The sequence below is a fragment of the Camelina sativa genome, chromosome 9, assembly GCF_000633955.1.
Source record: "Camelina sativa cultivar DH55 chromosome 9, Cs, whole genome shotgun sequence".
Lineage (NCBI taxonomy): Eukaryota > Viridiplantae > Streptophyta > Magnoliopsida > Brassicales > Brassicaceae > Camelina > Camelina sativa.
Genome location: NC_025693.1, coordinates 37164668 through 37186458, shown reverse-complemented (window position 1 = coordinate 37186458; position 21791 = coordinate 37164668). Strand labels below are relative to the sequence as shown.

Sequence of the window (21791 nt, the reverse complement as noted above, 5' to 3'; positions counted from 1 at the left end):
CTTAAATATCATTACACGTTACTGAAAATATATAACACCTAAATTCATTCGATTAACTAACTAGTCGGTAGAACTTTATTTGTCAACCATTGATTAGTATACTATAATTTTATAGTGAAAGACTAATAATGCATTATTTGGGGTTTGCCAGGAAGTTATGTATTACTATATATTATGAACAGATCGGATCTTCTGTCTGAATCGTAGTGGACAAATGATGGGGGCATGTAGTCACTTTTCTAAGATCCATTTCTCAATCTCGAGAGCTTTTTATTTTCTTTTGTTCACCTTATACCATTCCTTAATATACATATATATATTTCTCGATCGGTACAATTATGTTTGTAAAACCATTTGGTTTTGCCGACAAAAAAAAAGCATTTTGTTTAAAGGGTTTTCATGAAAATATTAAGTCATCGTCACACAAATCACATGATAATATCAAATAAAGAACTATAAAGTATAAAGTATCCGTTGTTAAGTTTTTGAGACTTTGAATACCAATAATTTAAACTAAAAATCATACGTAACAATTTTTATGGACGACTTCGTTCACATATGATGGGTCCCAAATATATGGATATGACATATTTGTGATTACAAATTTACAATATAGTAGTACTAATCAATCACTCAAAACACAAATCGTATGGTTGTTGGGGAATTTGATAAAGCTAAAGTGAGTACAAGATATTATAATGATCACACCTCGATATTATCATCAGTAACATGAATTACGTATGTATATACTCATGCATGATTAAGCAATGCAATTAGTATGAAAATGTAGAGGTAATTAGTAAAGAAGAAATTAGTGTTTGCGCTTGGACTTCAAGGAAGTGAGTGAGTGAGAGTTGTTGTGCCAATTCCTCTTGCGTTGGTTAATGAACCAATTGTTGATTTGCTTCAACTGCAGTCCTGTCTCCTCCACCAATTTTGCCTTGTCATCTTCCTGTTCACATTACAGTTTTGTGGTTGTTCATTACATGATTAATTGCAATTCTCAATCTTGATATACTGGTTTATGATTTATGTTTGATGCATTTAAGCATTTTAAGAAGGAAAACAAAACCAAAAAAAATGCATGGATTTGAGTGTAGACCCAAATATGTTTGATGCTTCGTAAAATTATAAAAGGAAGGTACTCACAGTAGGGTAAGGCCACTTGCAATGTTGTTGCCACCAGTTTTTCAAGACAGTGGTTGTGTCTCCTGGCAATTTCCCAGCCCTTCTTTTTCTCATTATCTCTTCTCTTACATCTTCGATTCTCGATTTAAAACCCTTATCAGAAAAATAAAACAAATTTCATTACAAAAAAAAAAAATATAGTAACATGAACGTACATTTTTTGACCTTTTTCAGTTTACCTGTTTGAGTTCGAGTTTAAGTTCTTGTCTCACTCTTTCCATAAGAGACCTTTCCGATTCAGTCGGTAGCAACGGACCAAATCCCGTCATATCGTGGCCACCGCTAAAATCAACTCCTGAGTTATCCGACGAGAAGTCCATCTGAAGATCGTCCTCGTCCTCTGACATCGTCGCACCAGACCCTTCTCCTAACGTTGCTCCTACGGGAGGGGGAATAGACAAAGTTTCACATAACGTTGTTACTCCAAAACTACAAGATCTACGCGGATAAATCCCAAGCCCAAAAGGCCCTTTAGATTACAAATCCGCATGTATATTAAAATTATTAATCCTACGTTTTACGTGGAGTTCCATATCTTATTTTTTAATTGTGTAAGCATATAATATATTCTCCATCATCATCTCCCAACACATTACATTTAATGTATTTACTAGTTGTTCATATATATCTATCTGGTATGATCAACAAGAATTTATTATCTGTTTTAAAAATCTCTTAATTCTAACGTAATTTTTTAAAAAGAATTCTAATTATATCTTGTAGTACTTTCTAATTCCGAGTAGAGTACATTCTAAATCTATGAGGTGTTTATTCTTTATAGTAACATATTAATATATTATTATCACGAAGATATGTTTTTAAAAAAATAAAATTAAAAAGCAAAAAAGAACCTGTCAGAGTGTGAAGGTTGTTCTCAATTTCACGGCAAGCCATAACAGCTTCGACGGCATGAACCCTCACGTGCTGTTGCAGCTGTTCTTTGAAGCTACACAACACCATTACATATTGTGCCTGTTTCCAAATTAATTTATTATTATTATTACTATAATTTATACCCTCACATTTAAATAATTATTCAATTCATTCAAAATTTAATTAACATTTATACACCACATAAAAATATGTGCTTCTGGTGTGGTGTGATTTTGAGCGGTTAGTTCGATCATTATATAGTCCTATTTTCTACCTAATTTCAATAAATATAAATGATGTCGAATCTTTTTAGGGAAAATTCGCAAGCTAATTCCAAAATTATGGTTGCAATGTCAATTCGACTATAATGCAAATTTTAGTTTGGTGTAGTAAGAAATCAATCGCCGACGTCAACCCAACATGATTAACCTAAGTTTAAATATAATTTCAGTTTAATTACAAAATGACATTTAACATTGACTCACTCTATGTGAATTTAGCACCTAACTATATTTACACAAAGATATATTTTTATAAAAATTGTCGATGTAATTTACATATTAAAATTGTATGAAAACATAGATTCCCATGAAAGTTTACCACAATTACTTCTTACACGTATGATAAAATTCACACAAAAAAACCACTAAATTAGTGGAAGAAAAAAATATTACTTAAATATAACTAATTTCATTCATAGTTAATCCATTAAAAAAATGATAATGTTTTACATCTTGGACGTTTAAATTCACTACGAACTTGTTATTTTTAAAAATCCGAAAAAAATCATTGAAAAGTATAATTTGTTTGAAACTTAACGAGATTGTGCAGTGAACATGACTTCCTTCATAGTTAGTCCACAAAAAATTATTTCAAAAGAAACATAATATAGTAAATTTAATTAATCAAACAAGATTAACTTCATAGAAAACAAGTTTAATTATTTTATATTCAAACGTACCAAGAAATTGTCGAGCTCGTGACGATCATGATGGGAGTATCCAACGGCGGTGGAAGCATAAGAACGGAGAAGATGATGAGATTGAGAAAGCTGAGCTTCAATGATCGGAAGCTGATCGATCGGAGTAGCTACTCTTAGACACGCAACGTGTGCTGCTAATAATTGTTCATACATCGGATGTGTAGCTATCTCACCTTTCATCTGTCTATTCTGCTCCGCCATGGCCGCGGCGTCTCCATCTCCACCTACGGTGGCTCCGATCATACCTAGTGCCGCTTCTTGCATATTCTTGACTCAAGAATAGGGTGAGAGATATGTTTCTTTGTCTGAAAACCCTAATTATCTTGAAGCCGATTTGGTTCCTATGATTAGAGAAATAGAGAGAGAGAATGATCAGACAAAACCAACGTATATAAACTATAAAGCTTTTTTGATTTCTTTCCCCTTTATCTATTTTGTCACTCCTTTTATTTTTCTTCTAAAAATATATACTTTTTTTTTGTCTTATTTATATATACATAGTACATACTGTATATTATAAAAAAATAGACACCGGACTGGTTCGGCCATAACCATTTTCAAAAGATTTATAATTTGGTATCATTTTCTAATGTATAGTAAACTTTAAGTGACACTAAAATATTAGTGTATATAAATTAATAATAAAACTAAATATATATGTACATAAAGTTATGACAAACGCTAGTTATCAGAAACATACTTCGATTTACGTTTCTAAATCATTCTGAAATAACACTAACTAAATAAAACAAACGCACATACGTATGTAGTAGATTGTTCTATATGGAGACTGTTATCTTTACAACTAGTCTTAATTTGATTTAGTTTAAGATAACCAAGTTATCTGAAAAAAAATTTGTAAAATATTTTTCTATATATATATATTAATACTGCGATTGCATTAGCTTAATCCAGAACTAGACTATCTGAGTTTTACTGTTTTAAGGTTATGTGACTAAGAAATGTTGCATCAAAGCTGTATCACATGATTGATTATTTCATATTTTAAATGAATATAGACAATGATATTTGTTATGCTATTAAATAGTATTATTAATTAGGTGTTACTATTTGTTAAGTGGGTGTTAGAGGATTAGGTGTGTCTACCGGTCCTGTCGTTAAAGGTGGGAAGATATTTTTTCTTTTCCTCATTCTTTTTCAATATTTTCAACTAATTTTTAAGTTCAAGTTGTTGAATCACTTATTAGGTCTTAAATCGTTGTCACGGCAAGAAAAAATAAAGTGCTTTTCATTTTACATTTGATATCCATATATACATATACAAGTATTTATGAATTTTTGTAAAGCACGTTATTAACGTGCAATTTTTCATAACTTTACGTCAAGGTATATCAGCATATTGTGGAACCAAAGTACCAAACATAGTAGCAGTTTTTTTTGTCTTTGCGTTTTTTTGTGTCAAAGTTTTCTGAATACTTCTTCGTTATAATCGAGTGTGATTTGAGATAAAGAAAAATCGGAAAACTAAACATACAATAGTGTATATGCGTTTTGCTTGGTCGGTGAAATATTGACTATTAAAAAAGAAATATTGACTATTAAAAAATTGGACTATTGCTCACTTTCCATTGTGCAATTATAAAATTTTGAAATACTACTAGTCTACAATTTCAGATCAAATTGAAATGGCACCTGTTATATATGATGTTGATGATGAACATTCATGTAATTAATTTCAGAATCAGTGGGAAAATATTAAAGGCTGTTTTACTTTTATCTTTACTTTCGGACCTACCAAAGAAAACGCAATTTTTTTCTCTTGGTCACTTTTATTTTCATTTCTTTTTGGTCCATCACTCACTTGGGAAAGTGGAATAAAAAGATTTTGCAGATTCCTATGCAAAAAAAAAAAAAAAAAAAGAGAGAGAAAGTTTAATTTTCCATTTATCTCCTTTGTTGTGTAGTTTGTTTACAAATTCCCTTCTGTTTTACGCAATGAAATCAAAATATTCGCTTGTATAGAAAAATGAAAGAAATAAAAGAAAAGAGGGACAGAGACAGAGTTGGTCGAAACAAATAAAAGAGGGACAAAATTGTCGTTCTCTTAAGCCTAAGNGGAAAAAGTTTAATTTTCATTTATCTCCTTTGTTGTGTAGTTTGTTTACAAATTCCCTTCTCTTTTACGCAATGAAATCAAAATATTCGCTTGTATAGAAAAATGAAAGAAATAAAAGAAAAGAGGGACAGAGACAGAGTTGGTCGAAACAAATAAAAGAGGGACAAAATTGTCGTTCTCTTAGCCTAAGATTTAAGACATCTCACATCTTAAACAGTTTGTGGTCCCTTTTCCTATGAAAACTACCTCTCAACTTATAATAATGCGACCACAAATCAAAGAAAAATGAGATAATATTAGTGTCACGATCCCATACTCAGTTGGTTCTTACGAATGGGCCAAATAATGTTTTGTGTTTGGACATACAAAACATTTCTCATAGGGGCACACAGGTATCAGTGTCTCACAGCCCAAACACTTGTGCAAATGTGTTCGTAATTTTTTTTTTACGTGTGTAATATTAACGTTTCCATGGTGACTCTTCCAAAAAGAAAGAAGAATAGAAAACGACCATTAGATTAGAGGACATATGTTCATCAAGAATTATAATTCTTTAGGCCTCAAATTAACATACGTATAGGTAATACAATGTTGTTTATCAGTGACTTAGTTCTAACTTCTAATTCATCACCGTATGTGAGTTACTGGCTTGTCCACAACGCAATATTTATGTTATTATGTATGTCTCAAAACTCCCAACAACATATATTTAAAATAAATTCTAATCTTTTTTACAAAAGAAAAAAGAATACTAATAAGTAAAAAAATCCTCAAAAAAAAGGAAACAAACGTAAATATAATTAATTAATTAGGAACACATTCATGTTCCATGTAACCCGGGGAAGTCCTTGTAGCAGAAGCAACAAAAGCCCTAGAATGCCCCACCATCGACACTACTCTAAGAGCTTCTTCTTCATAAGCTTTTCTCTCCATTTCTTCCCTTTTTGCCCTTCTCCTCCTCTTCTTCGCCGTCACCACCGCCGCTGCCACCACCATCCCTAAAAGCACCACCCCCACCGTCACAGACCCAACAAGCCCACCAACAACCTTTCTCCACCGTCCAATCTTCTCTTTCTTCATCTCTTTCTCTCCCCCACCGTTCGATTTTGGATCATCTTTCACCACTAAACCAAAATGTCCGTTGGTTTTGACGGCGCACACAAACGGCTTCACTTCTCCAGCAAACGTCACTTTACCGTCGAGCTCGAAAGTAGCGCACATTGGCTTGTCCAAAAACGTTCTCTCTACCGTCGACGGTCCAGATACGTTCCTGAAATCAACCGTGGACGGTTCTTTAGCATCGGCTAGGAGGAGACTTATCTGATACGAGCTGCTCACATTATTTCCTAAAATAACGTCGTTTAAAGCGTTATAAGCTAAGAGCCCTAGAACCGGAGACACCAGTCTATAACCGGAGAGATCATAGTTTTTGTAATATATTTCGGACCAGTTTGATCCCAAGCTTTGTCTCACAACCAAAAGCCGTTCACCGCACGGCTCAAGAATTGATCCAACGCCAATATGGAACTCTTCAATTTGAGCTCCGTATCGCCGGAGACTCCCACATCGGAACCTAACTGCGTCAAGTTTTATGTCGGAGTAGTTAGATGGGAGATGAACACGTTGGTTAACGCCGGTCTTGATCGAGTAATGTTGGTTCTTGAAGAAGTTGAGAGTGTAGTCTCTTAGGATGAGATCGAGAAGCCTTGAGGATTCGTTGAGAGCTTCTTGAATAGTAGTAGAAGTCGAACACTCGAGATGAGAGGGAAGGAATAGGAATAATACGATTATTATTAGTTGAAGAGATGGAAAATAGAGTGTTCTTATTGCCATTTTCGATATTGGTGGAGTTATTCACGTTTGAGTGTTGTGGTGAGAAGATGAGAAGAAGAAGTGTAGAGGAAGAGTCGATCATGAGAAATAAGTTTCTTTTTTGGAGAGCTCGGTGAAGGCTTTGGATTGAAGGGACAGGTTTGCTTTTGTTTAATTAATATCTTTAAGTATAGATACATATATATATATATATATATATATATATATATTTCATCTTCAACAAAGAAAAATACTATATATGCATATTTTTATGCTATAAAAATGTCTTTGGGGTATGAAACTAAAGTCGGCGTGAGATTGTTTTGAGTAAAGTGTACGTCTATATATATACACATTGGTGAAAAAATCATTAGGGTGCGATAGAGAGTATTTCATTGTTTATATTAGAGGAAATGCAAAATAAAAGTAACACATCATCTATATATACAATAAAGCTTTAGAAATATTTTTCTATTTTAAAAATGGTGACGTTTTAATGTTTTCTGTAACTCTTGAACTTGAATTAGCAAAGTCATTTTCTTATCAGAAGAAAAAAAATTACAAATGATCCCATGATGGGATTCCCATCAATAATTTTGATGCTAAAATAAAGATGAAGAAAACAAGCAAAATTAAACACACACAAAAATCAACAATTATTCCTCAACCAATGATGAATATACAAGAATTAACGACTACCATATAATCAAAGGGAGTTATTAATTATAAAAATATCAATCTCTCGATTGATCTGCCTCAAGAACAAGTAGCAAAACCGTTAATTCAAATAACCGGTTTTTCGGTATTGAATATGACCTAAATCAGTAGAAATTAGCCTTGCTCTGGTAGGTCTTACCGGCACTCCAGCTAGCCGGAGCAGCATTCCAAGCGTAAATGGTCTGACGAGTGGTGTATGAGGTAAGCCGGAACGAGAGAGTCTGACCATATAGAGAAGAGAAAGCTTGGTACGAAGCTCCCCAATTATGGCTCATGTTGATCCAGCCTGTGCGGCTACCTTTAACGGCCATGGTCTTGATGTCACCTGCACCACCTACGTTCATCACGTACACAAGTAGCCAATACCCATTTCCTTCAAATTTGAACCTTATTCCTCCGCTCCTCCTACATGCCACTCTGTATATATATGTAGAATCATCAATATATATATCATATTCTAGCTAGCTAGCATGTGCAAATTAATGGTGCATTCGAACAAAATCTCATTAATTTACAAATATTTGAATATAGATATATTGAATTTAATGATTAGATAAACCATTGCTTATAGGTTTTCTGTCTATTTTATCTATACAACGTTAGGCCTTGTACACACACATCTCTTTCAAAAAAAGTGGAAATTGTAATAATACACACACTATATTTTAGTATACGTATATCTATATTGGTCTAGTGGATGTTATACCTGCGGTATGAGACGGGGACGATTCCAGCCTTCCAACTGGCGATCTTCATGAAAGCTGGTTTAGCCAAATCAAAATGGACTCGTGGTGGATTACACCATCCACCATTGTTGGAGGCTTGGCCATAATTTGGTGGACATATGTTGGTCGCTGTCACCACGGTGGCTGGTGAACCGTAGTAGCAGTTAGGCGACGACACACACCTTACCTGGAAACATTGACCGCATGCGTAACCGTCGTTGAACAGTGCTGTGCTCAACGCAGTCGTGGCTACGCCGTAGCCACTGTTCCATAGGTTACCATATCCACAAGCCCCACCTGATCGATGTATATCATGGTCATGTTAAAAAAAATTTCAATGCATTTTAATTAATATGTTCTTCAAAAGATTCATGTATTATATATAAGCAAGCCATTAGTGTTTCTTCTCGTTTGTATTTTTATGTTACGACGAAAAATAACATGCAATGGAGTCCATAGTCGAGTCATATATTGTGTTCTATATATACAATAGATTGTAGAAGTATATGAACTTTACCCATAGTTGCGCTGGCGGTCTCGTCACCGTAAAAAGTTGCTGAGGCCGTACGCCATGGGGTCCCGGCATATGCGGCCATTGATGTTCCGATCATGGCCATCATCGATATAATAACCAAGCACTTGCCATACAAATTTTGATCCATTTCTTACTCTGTTTTATTGAGGGCTCCTACTATATTGTTTTGTCTCTGAAAAGCCAAGTCTTACTATTGCATAAGATCTCATATATATAACGAAACATTGGCTTTAATTTTTTTTTTTCCTACTAAATTGAAAGGAAAAAAAAACAATTGGTCTCAACGTGAGAGACACTAAGAAAGAAGACTATGAACAAGTAAGCAGTGGACGTGCGTTCATGTTTGTTTTGGTCTGCGCCTCCCTTTACATTCTAATTATTTTAATTTGTTTTACTTTCTAATGTGTTCATTTTTTTTTTGTTATTAGTCAAAGCTATAACAAAGGGGTTAGGTGGATACCATATCATTTTATTTATGATATCTGGAAGATTAATGAAATTGTTTTTTTTTTTTTTTTGTGTGTGGCATTAAGGAGATTGTTATTTTTTTTTTGTTAAAAGGTATTCAATTAATAAAATATAATGCCCAATGGGCTATTTCCGGAGTAAGCCCATATACATAAATTCCTAGGATCCAACTCATTTACAGTTAACTAAAGCTAAACCGATGGAAACAAAACCGGTCGGGTTCACAAACCGAACTTAACCGGGAACCATGAAACTCTAATCTGCAGAACGAAAAACTCGTTTGCAGCCGCCGCCCATACTTGCGGATACTCAGCCGGAACAGGACCTCCGGTGAGCCTGGACGACGGTAGCCGAACAGAGACGGTGATCCAAGATCCGTTTACCGTTCCGCCACCGTAGAGCCGTTTTGGGAAGGAGGAAGAGATCCGATCTGCCTTTTGTCGAGGAGGTTTTCACGCTCAGTCGTGAGAGAGAGAGGCAGCAGGGAGTAGATAAGCGGGCCTTCGATGGTGGTTTAGCTTCGCCGGATCGGAGACTACCTCCCCTATCGTAACCGAGATATATATTGTTAAGGAGATTGTTATTGGTATAGATATATATTGTTAAAACTTCAAAATACAAACTACGAAAGAGAATATACTATGTTTTGACACCACGTATCATGTTCGGACAAAAGACAATTACTAACTAGTCTATCTATTCTCCACAACCAAATCTCGAACTAATACATACTTCTGTCGACATTCTCATAAAACTTAAAATCTATTGCATGATTTTTATTTCTGATATAATCTATTGTAGATCTATAAAAAATATATTTTTGATATATTAACTAAAAGTGAACGAAAATATCAACATGCTAACTAAATTAACATTTTTATATTTTTAACTATTTTTTTTTTGTTTTCCAACAAATTTCGCTAATTTTTTCGACAATAACTATGGCATATGTAAGAAACGAAAAATGATTTCTACAAGACTTACAAATGTTATTACACTTTAGACTCTGTACACACTTTCAACCTGCATGTGTTAGCCTTGGGGTTTATAGTAACCACGACATTAGTATAGTAGCTTACTAGAGCTTTCGTCCATTTGGGACATAAGATTTTGTTACACGTTTGGTAAGATCCCAAGTTTTATTTGTGTCAAATTCTAAAATTCGAGACTTCATTTTGTCAATGATACAATTACTTATCTTTGTATTGGTATTCCACACACCACTCCCCGTCCCCTTCAAAATGATTTTCTAGATTTGAGTTTTAAAATTTATGATAAGAACACATCCGAAGAACTAAGAAATAAAACCGTCCGATTTAATTAATTTTTAGTAGCAGACATGTTAATATGGAAGAATGAAGATTATTCCAAATTTTACTCTTTTTTTTTGAGCAAAAGATTATTCCAAATTTACTAAATCACACTTCTATTTGGTCAGTTAAAGAGGTACTATGCTTTCATTCCATTAAATTTTTTAGTAAAATAAGATATTTAATAATGATATTTATTTTGAGACGGTAAAAAGTCCAGATTACAATTACTTATATAAAAAATCTATTTTAAATGACATGTTAGGTAAATCTCTAATCGGAACTATTTTCGTATTAGCTTCTATCTCCTTCTCTTCTGGTCTAATAATTTATTTTGTTAATGCTAGTGTCACTTTTTGTGTGTGTGCCAATTTAGTATTTTCACTCACACAAAATAAGTTATAGATTAAATATAGTTTGGTAACAAAAAAAAATATTATAGATTAATTGCTCAATTTGGGGCTATATAAATACACTTAAGAATATTTCAAAGAATACTCTTAAAAAGAATTCTAAAATAAATTTAACAATAAGTTAGATATTTAATTATAACTCAAACAGAAAAATATATTGACGTTTGAGCAAAAGATTATTCTGTTTGAATTATCTGTTTGGAATAATCTTTTGGGATGCCAAGAAAAACAGTGAATGCCAAGAAAAACAAGCATTAAGTAATATTAACTCTAAGCACTCACAGTAAGCGGAAACACTTAACAAACTCAAACAATATTTTCTTTCAAAAAAAAAAAAAAAACTCAAACAATATAAAGTATACATTAAAAACTCCAAATTTCAAATCACGAAAATGTTATTTTTCATATTAAGTTTTTTTCTTTTTGTCTTTCTGAAACGTAACTTTTTATCATCTTGTGTATGCTACATCATATTCACTATTTTATCTCTGAGCTCCAAAGTATTGATCTGTTTGCTATCCTCCACCTGAAAATTTGAAACCATAGTATTGATTATACGCAAAATGGAAAAATGAGAACTTAGAGTCATATATAGGCTCATAGAGTAGTGATTTTTATTCACTACGGCCAACTCCAAATTCGTTGTGTAGTTTATAAGAATATAAATATGTGAACTATGGAAAAAAAATTATAAGAGATAAGTATATTATAGGAACTTGTTTGTTTTTTTTGTTGCATATTAAGGAAAAATAACATAGCAATTTGTTTGTTAGAAAATCAAGCCAGGAAATGGTCAAACACTACTAATTGTTGTATAAAAGTGAATAATATTTTATTTATTGTTGCATTTAAGTTAATAATAATAATGTTAATGATCGATCGAATACTAATTTCCTAAAAGTATGTTCATCATTTTTTTTAGAAATGTGGTTTTAAATATAGACATTATTAAACTATGATAGTATAAACCAACGTAACTGTTAACATTATAGCATAAATACTTTTTTCTCTAAATGTAGTAATGGATTTTACCTGAGAAACAATGGTGTGCATGAATCTCTGTTGCAGTCTAGTTGAAAGGCAACTAACTATACCGAGCCTTTGTTCTTGAGCCAATATTTGAAGAACACTCGAGAGACAAGACTTGCTTCGTCCGAGGCAACAACTTATGATGATCTCAACACCAACCAAACAAGGTGTGACTATAACTGTAAAGTGTTTGTCTCCTACACATGAGCAGCCTAATGAAAATGTTGATGTTGTTGACGATGATAAACTACTGGTGCATTCCTCTGTAGATGGAACAGTTGTATTTGTGCCCGGTATGGATTTCTTAATCCGGTTTCTCTTTTCGTTGAGTTCTTTGTTCTTGTTTTGCAAGTCTTTTGAGGTCATTTGTCTTAAGTTTGTACACACATATTCCATTTCAATTCAAAAGACAACTAATAACTCGAGTTCGAACATATAAAAATATTCTTTCTTGATTAACATGTAATTAAAGAACTATATACAGATAAATATAGAATAGTTCTTAAGAAAATCAAATAAAATATATCGTAGATGAGTTACCTGGATATATTGAAATGGCAAAAGAGATCTTAGACTTTTGAAAAGAGATGAAACTTCTTGTCTTCTTTGCCTTTCAATGTCTCTATGCTTCATCTTCTTGCTTTCTCGATCATCATTATCATCATTTTTGTTGGCTTCACTCACGCCATATGTATCACACAAACTTCGTTTCTTCTTGCTTCCACCAATTTTGTTTGCCATCGGATCGCAAACATCTTGGTTTTGGTTTGATACAAACGAAGAAAGAAGGAAAGAATCAGAAAATAGTAATCCATCTTCGTAGGTTGAATCAAGCATAAACATTGAAGGAACGAAATCCATTAGAACTTGATGAACTCTATTAGTACTTTTTTGGTTTGGTTTGTTATTATAATTGTAGTGTTGTGACTTTCTGACTTCTTGTGAGTCTCTTTATACTTGTCTCCAAGATTTGTTTGTTCTTCCTATTTAATTGGACAGATCACAGATGTGATGACAGGTTTAGTGATCAATCTCGAAGAAATTAAAATCACCATATGTTACGAGTAGTTGGGATTAAATTAATGGTGATAAATAATAGGAGTACTAGTACTACTATTAAATTAAACTTTGGTGCTGTTCATTTAGTGGCCATTTAATAATCACGTCAAATGGGAATGGGAACATGTGTTTTAAATGTGCTTGAACGTAATACATCTCACCTTCATTACACGTACGTACCACCTAAAATTTTCAACTCGAATTAAATTCAGTTATTGAATAACCCATATCTCAGGTTAGGAAAATTCCAGATGTTTTTACGTTTAAACATTTTGTTATGCCTTCTAACCAAAAAAAAAAAAACATTTTGTTTAATTCATATAAAGAGATATTTACGTATAAATTATGCAAAACTTAGATGATTTATTCATATATATTCTATATATATTACTAGATAATTGCTTGTAGTAAAGTTCTGCTAAAAGCCATACATAAATTCAGTAGTTATTTGATACTCAATTCTAAGCTCACGTATTTTGTAGAAAATGTCGACATATATTTTAAATTTCGTCATTGATGAGTTCATGTGTTCAATTCATCTAAAGAGATTTAATTATTGACTGACTCTTCATCACTTGAATAAATTTTCTGAGATAAAATTTAATTACATAAATGTTATCTATACATAATTATTTTTTTTTTGGTCAGGAAAAAGACTTTACATAGCTAGAGTTAAGCAGCTCGTGCGTGCATGCAGCATAGTTGGACCAAACTGTATTTTTATTATATATATATTTTTGTTAAATTTTTTTATATTTTTATATTTTTGGACCAAAATTTACTGTTTTGGTCCTTTTGGACGAAGACTTAAGATTATCTTTCTTTTAAAGTTATTAAAGGCCGATCATATTAATTGATTTGCGTCAATTATTAGATGATCATCTCTTCAATTCATTTATTTTGTGTAGTTATGACAAGGATTAATTGTCCAGTTTTTTCCCCACAGCTGGTTGAATGATTCACAAGATTGACATGTATTTATTGTATACTTTAAGGTGTAGTACTTAATTACAGTTTTTTTTTTCTCAACTAGACTTGATTAACTCATTTTACGAATCTGAATAAATTTCACTACATATAGAGATTTCTATGAAAATGTGTTTAATTACAATAAAATAAGTACTACTTTTTTTTGGATTTTGATAGTTGTCGTTCTAGAATTTTTTTTTTCTATATCACTTTCTGTTATGTGTTTACGATGCAATTTTATGAATCAAATTTTTAATTTTATTCTTAATTTTTAGCTTAGTAATTACATACAGTACATCAAATGAAATAGTGTATTAATAAAAAGTAAAACAGAAAATATAATAGTTTTTTTGATATTTGCGAAATTTTCAAGTAATATAAAACCGAGAAAATATTAGCGATTATGAGGTTATCAGACTTATCGTTAAACAAGCCATCGAATGTGTTTAGTCGGTAGAAATAATTAATGTGATAGTGTGGTTGAATTGTTGAACTTGGACTAGAAAACACAATACAAAGAGAAAAAAACAATACAGTATTTTGTAAAGGTTTATTTAGTGCAAGTGAAAAGAAGATTAAGAAAGGTTTGCGTATTAAATTAGTACTAGTGACACGCAATAATTAAGGAGTGTAAATTGCAGATGATAACGTGGACACTGAAACAGCCATTGAATGGTTTGCAATAATTGTTAGTGATGAAGTAAATATTTTGTAATTAATATATTAAATGTGGTCATGATTAGGTCTGACATTTTGGTAAATGGGGTCCCTTTAGTTGCATGTCCAATTTGATCTTCATGCACCTGCAGAGTCATAGATTTGTTTTGTAGGTGATGACGAATTAATGATATGCTTATCTGATCATTAAGATGGTTTTAAGTTTTAACTTTTAATATTGATAAATTAAATGATCTAATACTCGTTAGGGTGTCCATTTGGATCTTCATGCACCTACAGAATCACAGATTTGTAGGTGATGACGAATTAATGATTAGTATATATGATCATTATGAATTTATGATTGATTTAAATACGACACATCATATTTGGGTTCACATCTAAGCTTGGTTCTTCAAACCGGTCCACTTTGATATTTGTCGTTCCACTACATAACTGAAACTATATATAGCCCATTTTGTATTGGACTGTGGATCGAATGGACTAGTTAGCCCAACATAGCCCAACAAATTTATGATAATTTGATTCTATCGTCGTTTCCCTAGATATGTAAGGAATCAAATTATCATAAATTTACTTTTCCATATCACAAATTTATTTTTCCATATCAGAGGCAGGGAGAATTGTAAGGGAAAAGTCAAACTGAGACGGTTTACTAAAATGCAAGGTTTTAATTTATAGATTATAGTCACTTTATAGTCACTCGACATATTCAAACTCATAAATAAAAATACTTACTACAGTACTATACAACTCTGATCTGCCATATACCAAAATTTATACTTAAGTATAGTAACAAGAGGCAAGTGAACAAAACGAGAGAGTGAGTATTTTTTTTTCAAAATCCTAAACTGATCAAAATGATGAAACTCCACCGTCTTTCCAAAAAAAGGATGATACTACATTAATCCAAAAAGAGGCACCAGAACATCATTACAAGTTACAAACGTTGTTTCTAAGCTTAACCTCGAATCACTAAGACCGATCCGACCGCAGCAGAGCCTAAACAGAACATGGAAACTGCGGAAGCAAGCAGTTTTACCCTACACTACATAAAAATAGAAGCTACTACAACTAAAAAGTACAACAAACAGAGCCAGAAATAAAGAAGAGAGAGAGAGCCTTACATGAAAGTTGTTCTCTTTCTGTTCCCTACCTGATTTTTTTTTTTTACTCAATCAACCTCAATTGCTTTTCGACGTTTTGTTTTGGTTGAAGCTTTAGCTTTACTTTGCTTCACATTTTTCTTCCTTTTTGTTCCATTCATCAGCCAATCATCATCATCATCATCATCGTCGTCACTAAGATCCGAATCTATGTATGAATCATCATCAACATCTTCATCGTCATAATAATATACCTTTGGAGATGGTTTTTTGGGTGCTGATTTGGGTAAATCACTGACTGGAATTTTAGACTGTAAACCACTGACTGGGACTTTAGTAACTTCTGAGAATCCTACTGGATAGAAACCCCAACAGCAATAGTAGCTATCTTCTTCGGTAACTGGCGGTGGTGAAGGAACCTTCACCGCTTGGTAAGCTCTCCTGCAGCTCTTAGTTTGGCATTTAAGCACGCTTTCCTCGTAAATGACGGGATACTCATAAAGCACGTAGCAGTATGGACAAGTAGTCCAGAAACTCAGAACCTCCGGCTCGGAATCTGGTCTTGCAGCCCCGGTCTTTGGAGTATGTTCTGTAGGTTGGGTTTGGTTAAAAACACGAGTTGGCTGAGCAGGCGGTGGTGGAGATGGGATAGTAGAGGCTGCTGGAACCGGAGAGGGAGTAGTTGAGACTGGAGGTGGCTCGAATGATTGAGTTGAATCGAAGACAGGAGGCAGTGGAGAGAGAGAACTAGAGGCTGCAGGTGGCTGAGAGGGACGGGTTGACTGAAATGCCGGTGATGGCTGAGACACTGGCAACGGCTTAGAGGTTGTGGGTGGCTGAGATACTGGCATTGGCTTAGAGATATTGGATGGCTGTGATGTTGGGAACGGCTTAGAGGCTGGTGGTGGCTGAGACATAGAAAATGGCTTAGAGGTTGTGGGTGGCTGAGATACTGGCATTGGCTTAGAGGTATTAGATGGCTGTGATATTGGGAATGGCTTAGAGGCTGGTGGTGGCTGAGATACCGGGAATGCCTTGGAGGTCGGAGGTGGCTGAGATATAGGACATTGCTTAGAGGGTAGTGGTGAATGGGATGCTAGGAAAGGTCTAGCAGTCGATAATGGTTGAGACATGGAGATTGGTTTAGAGTTTGGTGCTGGCTGGGACACCGGAAATGGGTTAGAGGTAGGTAGTGGCTGAGACACAGGGAATGGCATAGACTTCGATGATGACTGAGACACCGGGAATTGGTTAGAGTTTTGTGATGACTGAGAGACCGGCAAAGGCTTAGACTTTAGTGATGAGTGAGAGACAGGGAACGGATTAGAGGTCTGAGGTGACTGAGACATAGGGAATGGCTTAGAGGTCGATGGAGGCTGAGAGATTGGGAATGGCGGATGTGGTTTAGAAACTGGCTGCGGTTTAGAGACTGCATGTGACTGAATCGAGCGAGTTGGCTGAGATGCATGAGGTGAGACTGAAACAGAAGGAAGCAGCGAGAGATGAGCAGCTTCACTAGACCTACTAGATGACTGATACTGCCTAGCTGGCTCATTGGACTGCCACGGCACAGAGTCAGAATGGTGTACAGAGGCAGATGTTGGAGTAGGCTTAGATGAAGCCCATGTCAAATCAGTGGAAGGAGTCCTATGAGAAGAAGATCTACTAGGCGGTCGGTCCGGCTCAGCAAAACGACGACTAGACTGAACACTCCTATCAGTTGCATTGTTCAAATTAATCAACCTCTCTTCCTCCTCTTCTAGTGGTCTTTTCCAATCACTAGTTTGCTCTTGACCAAACTGTTGCCTCCAAGATGCTTGTTGTTGGTCCTGCAATAACTGCTGATCAAACTGAGACCTTTGTTGTTGTTGTTGTTGCTGTACAGGCTGAGCAAAATGTGGTTGATGAAGCTGAAATGGTAACTGCTGGTTCTGAAACGACAACGTTTGGTTCTGATGCTGAGGCGATTGCGATTGAGGAGGAGGAGGGGATTGATTGAAAAGCTGAAACCCTAATTGACCGAGGTTCCCAAATTGACTCAGATGCAGTTCCCTATCATACAATGCCTTTCTAGAAGGATCAGAGAGAACATACCAAGCATCAGAGATCAACCTAAAAGCTTGCTCAGAGTACGGGAACCGATTCCGACCCGGGTTAAGCAACACGGCGAGTCTGCTGTACTGAGTCGCGACGAGTTCAGGGTTGTGAGTCAGACGAACGAGACGGAGCACGGCGTACCAGTCGGGAAGTTCGGAGGCTGTTCCTCTGATTCTTGATTCTCCGGCGATTAAAGTATCGGCGACGGCGAGGATTAGTTCGGCGTGGTCTACGAGTGAGTGATCGGCTTCGCATGCGCGGATCGCATAGGTTTTTGAACCGTTTAAGTCTCCGCTTAAGAGTAGCTTCTCTGCTTGAGCTAACATACGTTCAGCGTCTCCTCCTCCTCCGCCGCCGCCACCACCACCATGGCTCATCATTTTACACAGTCGGATCGGCGACTTTTTCTCCGCCAAAGAGAGAGAGAGAGAGAGGTTTGATTAGTTTACTCAGTGGACGGAGAAGTGAAATATTTAATTTTGGATTTTGTATACCTTAAATTTAGATAATTAATTTTTGTTTCTAACTAATTTAGTTAATTTAAGTAATTAGTAGATGACTAAATTTAAGGACTCAAATTTGGTTTAAAAAAAAAAAAGGGGTTAAAAGAAAGAAATTACCTTAAGTAGGTGAAGAAGATGAACTGGTTTTTTCTATATTGTATTTTATTTTCCTTTCTTAATATTGTGTGTGTTACATTAAGTAGATGACTAACTTTGTATGCAAATATTTTATCTAAAAATTTTATCCGTGAATGGGCGGGTTGAAAATTCTTTGATTTAATTAAATGTTGATTAGGTAATAACTAAATTTGATTTGATATTGACAATTTTTTAAAAAAGTGAAAATAAATTGACTAAGTGAAACAAAAACAAACAGGCTCAATTTAATATAAAAAGGATAAAATTATTTTATTTTTTTGATTAGAACAAAAAATAAATTCTTAATAATAAAGTAGTAATGTAGTATAACAGCAAAAATAGTTCAAGTTAAAAAACAGACGGTTTTTCTTACAAATAAGTAACAACAATTATTACAAATGAATATCAGCTTTATGTAGTTATGTTTCAATTGAGTTTGTTTGTTTTTTTTTTCTTTTTTTCAGTTTTATTAGTTCTAAACTTCTAATGAAATCGAAACTAAATATGAAACGAAAACGTATCTTAACTGGATGATCTGATTTATATATAGATTGTACTTTGAAAAAACACATTTCTAGTTCTGAGTGACACAACTTAAAGGGCTACTGATGACTATATCATTTTATTGTGTATAAAGCCCAAAATATATAATTGAAGGCCCAAATAGATTTTGGTAAACTATCATGGAAATTGAAAACAAGTAAACCGATTAGATTGATAGGTCGAATCGAATATTTGTATATTAAATTTTCCCTTTGGTCGATTTTTTTTCATTTTTCGGTTGGCCCCTATTTTTTTGGTTGGTTTTGGTCGTAAATGTGTACAAATGCAATGCCTAATATTATACCACATGAAAACATGTTAAACTATAAACTTTTTTTTTTTTTTGTTAAACTATAAACTTCTTTCAACATTGCTTATATAATAAGTATATAGAGATATATACTCATACACAATCTAATTGTACACCCTAGTGTATGTTATATGCTTTCAATTGATATCTTTATAAAATAATATGTGTTTTTTCTTAGCTTTTTGCTATATTGTAAGAAATGAATCACTCTTCGAGGAGAAAAAAGGAAAAAAAACTAATTAAATAATTTGTATCCATTTCCATATTGCATTCAGTATAGTTGAACGACTATATTATTTCAGTGATATTCAGTAGCCACGATTTTGACGTCTTCAAATGGCATGTTCTCTTTGGAACGATCTCGCTATAGTTGAACGACTATATTATTTCAGTGATATCCATTTCCATACTGCATTCAATATAGTTGAACGACTATATTATTTGAGTGCTCTTAGCCGAAATCAAATAGAATCGAAACGAAATCGATCCGAACGCTCCTGAAATATATGGTGATAAAAAGTATTATAGGTTGTGGTTTAAATTTTTTTATAGGTTGTGGTTTAACTTTTCTTTACCGTAAACATTAATACTTTTCTAAACTCATGTTTTCTATTTACTAAAATTAACAAATAATATGTGGTCATCAGATTAGTATACTTTAATTTATCCTTCTTCGTAATTCTTCAATATGCAAGACAATGTTTCTTTTCCTTTTTCCAAAAATAAAAATAAAAGCTCACTATATATATATATATATAGCAGTCTGATGATTATACAATACAATAATAAAACATTACATCCAAAAAAAGAAAAAGAAAGAGTGGAATAAAGGAAGAAAGATAAGAAAAATGGCCAAGATTGAAAGTATGCTTCTTAGCTTGATCACTTTTGTGATGATCTTCACGTTGACGATACTAACAGGTCATAAACATAATATGAGTCTCAGATATGTTTCGATTATTTGTTTACCCTTTTATATATATATATATATATATATTTTTTTTTTTTGCCATTGTTAAATGCAAGAAAGAAAAAAAAAAAAAAAAAATCCAAACCCAAATTTCTTTTGAAAGAAAATGATAGAGTATGTTATATATTCAAACCTAAACAAAACTGAAATATTTATTTAAATAATAGATTTCATATTATTAATATTTTCTAACTTGTTGACTTAACACGATTCCAGGAATATCAAAACTAGAGGCTAAAAATCTAAAAGATTGTCGCACACTTAATATTCCGGCTCGTATGTTGGTTTGTGAACAACTCGTTGACGAAAAAAAAAAGATAATAATAAATCCCAAAATGTGTGGGTTAACGGCGTTTAAACGCCACGAAACTTAATTGTCAATGCCGCAATTGCAAATGAGCTACGTACTGCAAAGCCTTTGCTATTGGTGAGTGTTAGTATATGCGATCAAACAAAAGATGACCCTGTTGGAAGTGCATGGGATCATTGCTCATGTCTTTTATGTTTATATCATTATACGCAATATATTTGTTTATGTTTGTTGTTGTTTTGTTCTAATGGCAGCTTTGGCTTTGTATATATGAGCCATTTGCTTTAAGTAATCGTTGCACAAATGTTTCTATTATTTTTTTTTGTGAAGAATTGATGAAATCATCATATTTATTTGGGATATTACCCAGAATAATACATAAATGTTGCTATATTACTACTATATCAACACATCCATATTCCATCTTTCCTAAAACAACACTTAAAAAAGTCAGGCAAATGACCTTTATTAACCATAAATGATTTGTTTGTTATATTTACAAGAGATGCCATTTACAATTGATTTTGAGAAAAAAAAAAAAAATACTTATAACAAACTAAAATGTCTTTCGCTGTTTGATCTATTTGATTGTGATAAATACTAAATCAAGTTCTGCACGTGAACGGCTTTAAAATCCGAAATCGATAAACATCTTTTGTCTTGTGAGATTGATTAAAGTCAAGATTTTGTTACCGGCGAAGCTGCTTTCAATCAATGGTCGGGTTTGGGTTCGTCATCATGTCGGATCCTGATAATAAGATTTGAATTTTCATCATATATCAAACAAATTAAACACCATATCCGTCAATTTGATTTCATTAGATTCAATATAAAAAGAAAAAAAAAAAAACCTTAGAAGAAGATCGCAGGTGAGATGAAGTCCCAAGTGTTGTAGATTTCTTCCGATTTCGCCGAGGGAAGAAAAAGAAAACATTTTCCCCCTTTTTTTTTTCCAGCCAATCACCAATTGACACGCCCA

The 21791-nt window shown here is 33.6% G+C and overlaps 5 protein-coding genes and 1 long non-coding RNA gene across 7 annotated transcripts; all 6 read right to left on the bottom strand.

The window, feature by feature from the left end:
- On the bottom strand, positions 523-3474 carry LOC104714642 (homeobox protein knotted-1-like 7). The gene is made up of 5 exons (XM_010432073.2): positions 3023-3474; positions 2040-2160; positions 1368-1567; positions 1150-1281; positions 523-952 (listed from the first exon to the last, which is right to left on the bottom strand). Exons 1-5 carry the CDS (start codon positions 3305-3307, stop codon positions 812-814), a joined length of 879 nt encoding a protein of 292 aa, XP_010430375.1. The 5' UTR covers positions 3308-3474; the 3' UTR covers positions 523-811.
- On the bottom strand, positions 5773-7135 carry LOC104714641. Of its 2 annotated transcripts, XM_019230196.1 has the most exons (2): positions 6951-7135; positions 5773-6466 (listed from the first exon to the last, which is right to left on the bottom strand). In XM_019230196.1, exons 1-2 carry the CDS (start codon positions 7033-7035, stop codon positions 5925-5927), a joined length of 627 nt encoding a protein of 208 aa, XP_019085741.1. In that variant the 5' UTR covers positions 7036-7135; the 3' UTR covers positions 5773-5924. The 2 variants fall into 2 exon arrangements, with proteins under 2 accessions (XP_019085741.1, XP_010430374.1); XM_010432072.1 differs by having other exon boundaries at positions 5876-7135.
- Positions 7489-9094, bottom strand: LOC104714640 (expansin-A18-like). The gene is made up of 3 exons (XM_010432071.1): positions 8892-9094; positions 8356-8671; positions 7489-8066 (listed from the first exon to the last, which is right to left on the bottom strand). The coding sequence occupies exons 1-3, from the start codon at positions 9034-9036 to the stop codon at positions 7754-7756; spliced, it is 774 nt and encodes a 257-aa protein (XP_010430373.1). The 5' UTR covers positions 9037-9094; the 3' UTR covers positions 7489-7753.
- On the bottom strand, positions 11210-12663 carry LOC104714639 (transcription factor bHLH125-like). The gene is made up of 2 exons (XM_010432070.1): positions 12133-12663; positions 11210-11626 (listed from the first exon to the last, which is right to left on the bottom strand). The coding sequence occupies exons 1-2, from the start codon at positions 12523-12525 to the stop codon at positions 11564-11566; spliced, it is 456 nt and encodes a 151-aa protein (XP_010430372.1). The 5' UTR covers positions 12526-12663; the 3' UTR covers positions 11210-11563.
- Positions 15715-18502, bottom strand: LOC104714638 (pollen-specific leucine-rich repeat extensin-like protein 1). The gene has a single exon (XM_010432069.2). The coding sequence runs from the start codon at positions 18416-18418 to the stop codon at positions 16010-16012; it is 2409 nt and encodes an 802-aa protein (XP_010430371.1). The 5' UTR covers positions 18419-18502; the 3' UTR covers positions 15715-16009.
- LOC104714636 lies at positions 21214-21750 on the bottom strand. Its single transcript, XR_755879.2, has 3 exons — positions 21664-21750; positions 21506-21560; positions 21214-21241 (listed from the first exon to the last, which is right to left on the bottom strand). It is a non-coding gene; the product is annotated as an uncharacterized LOC104714636 (long non-coding RNA).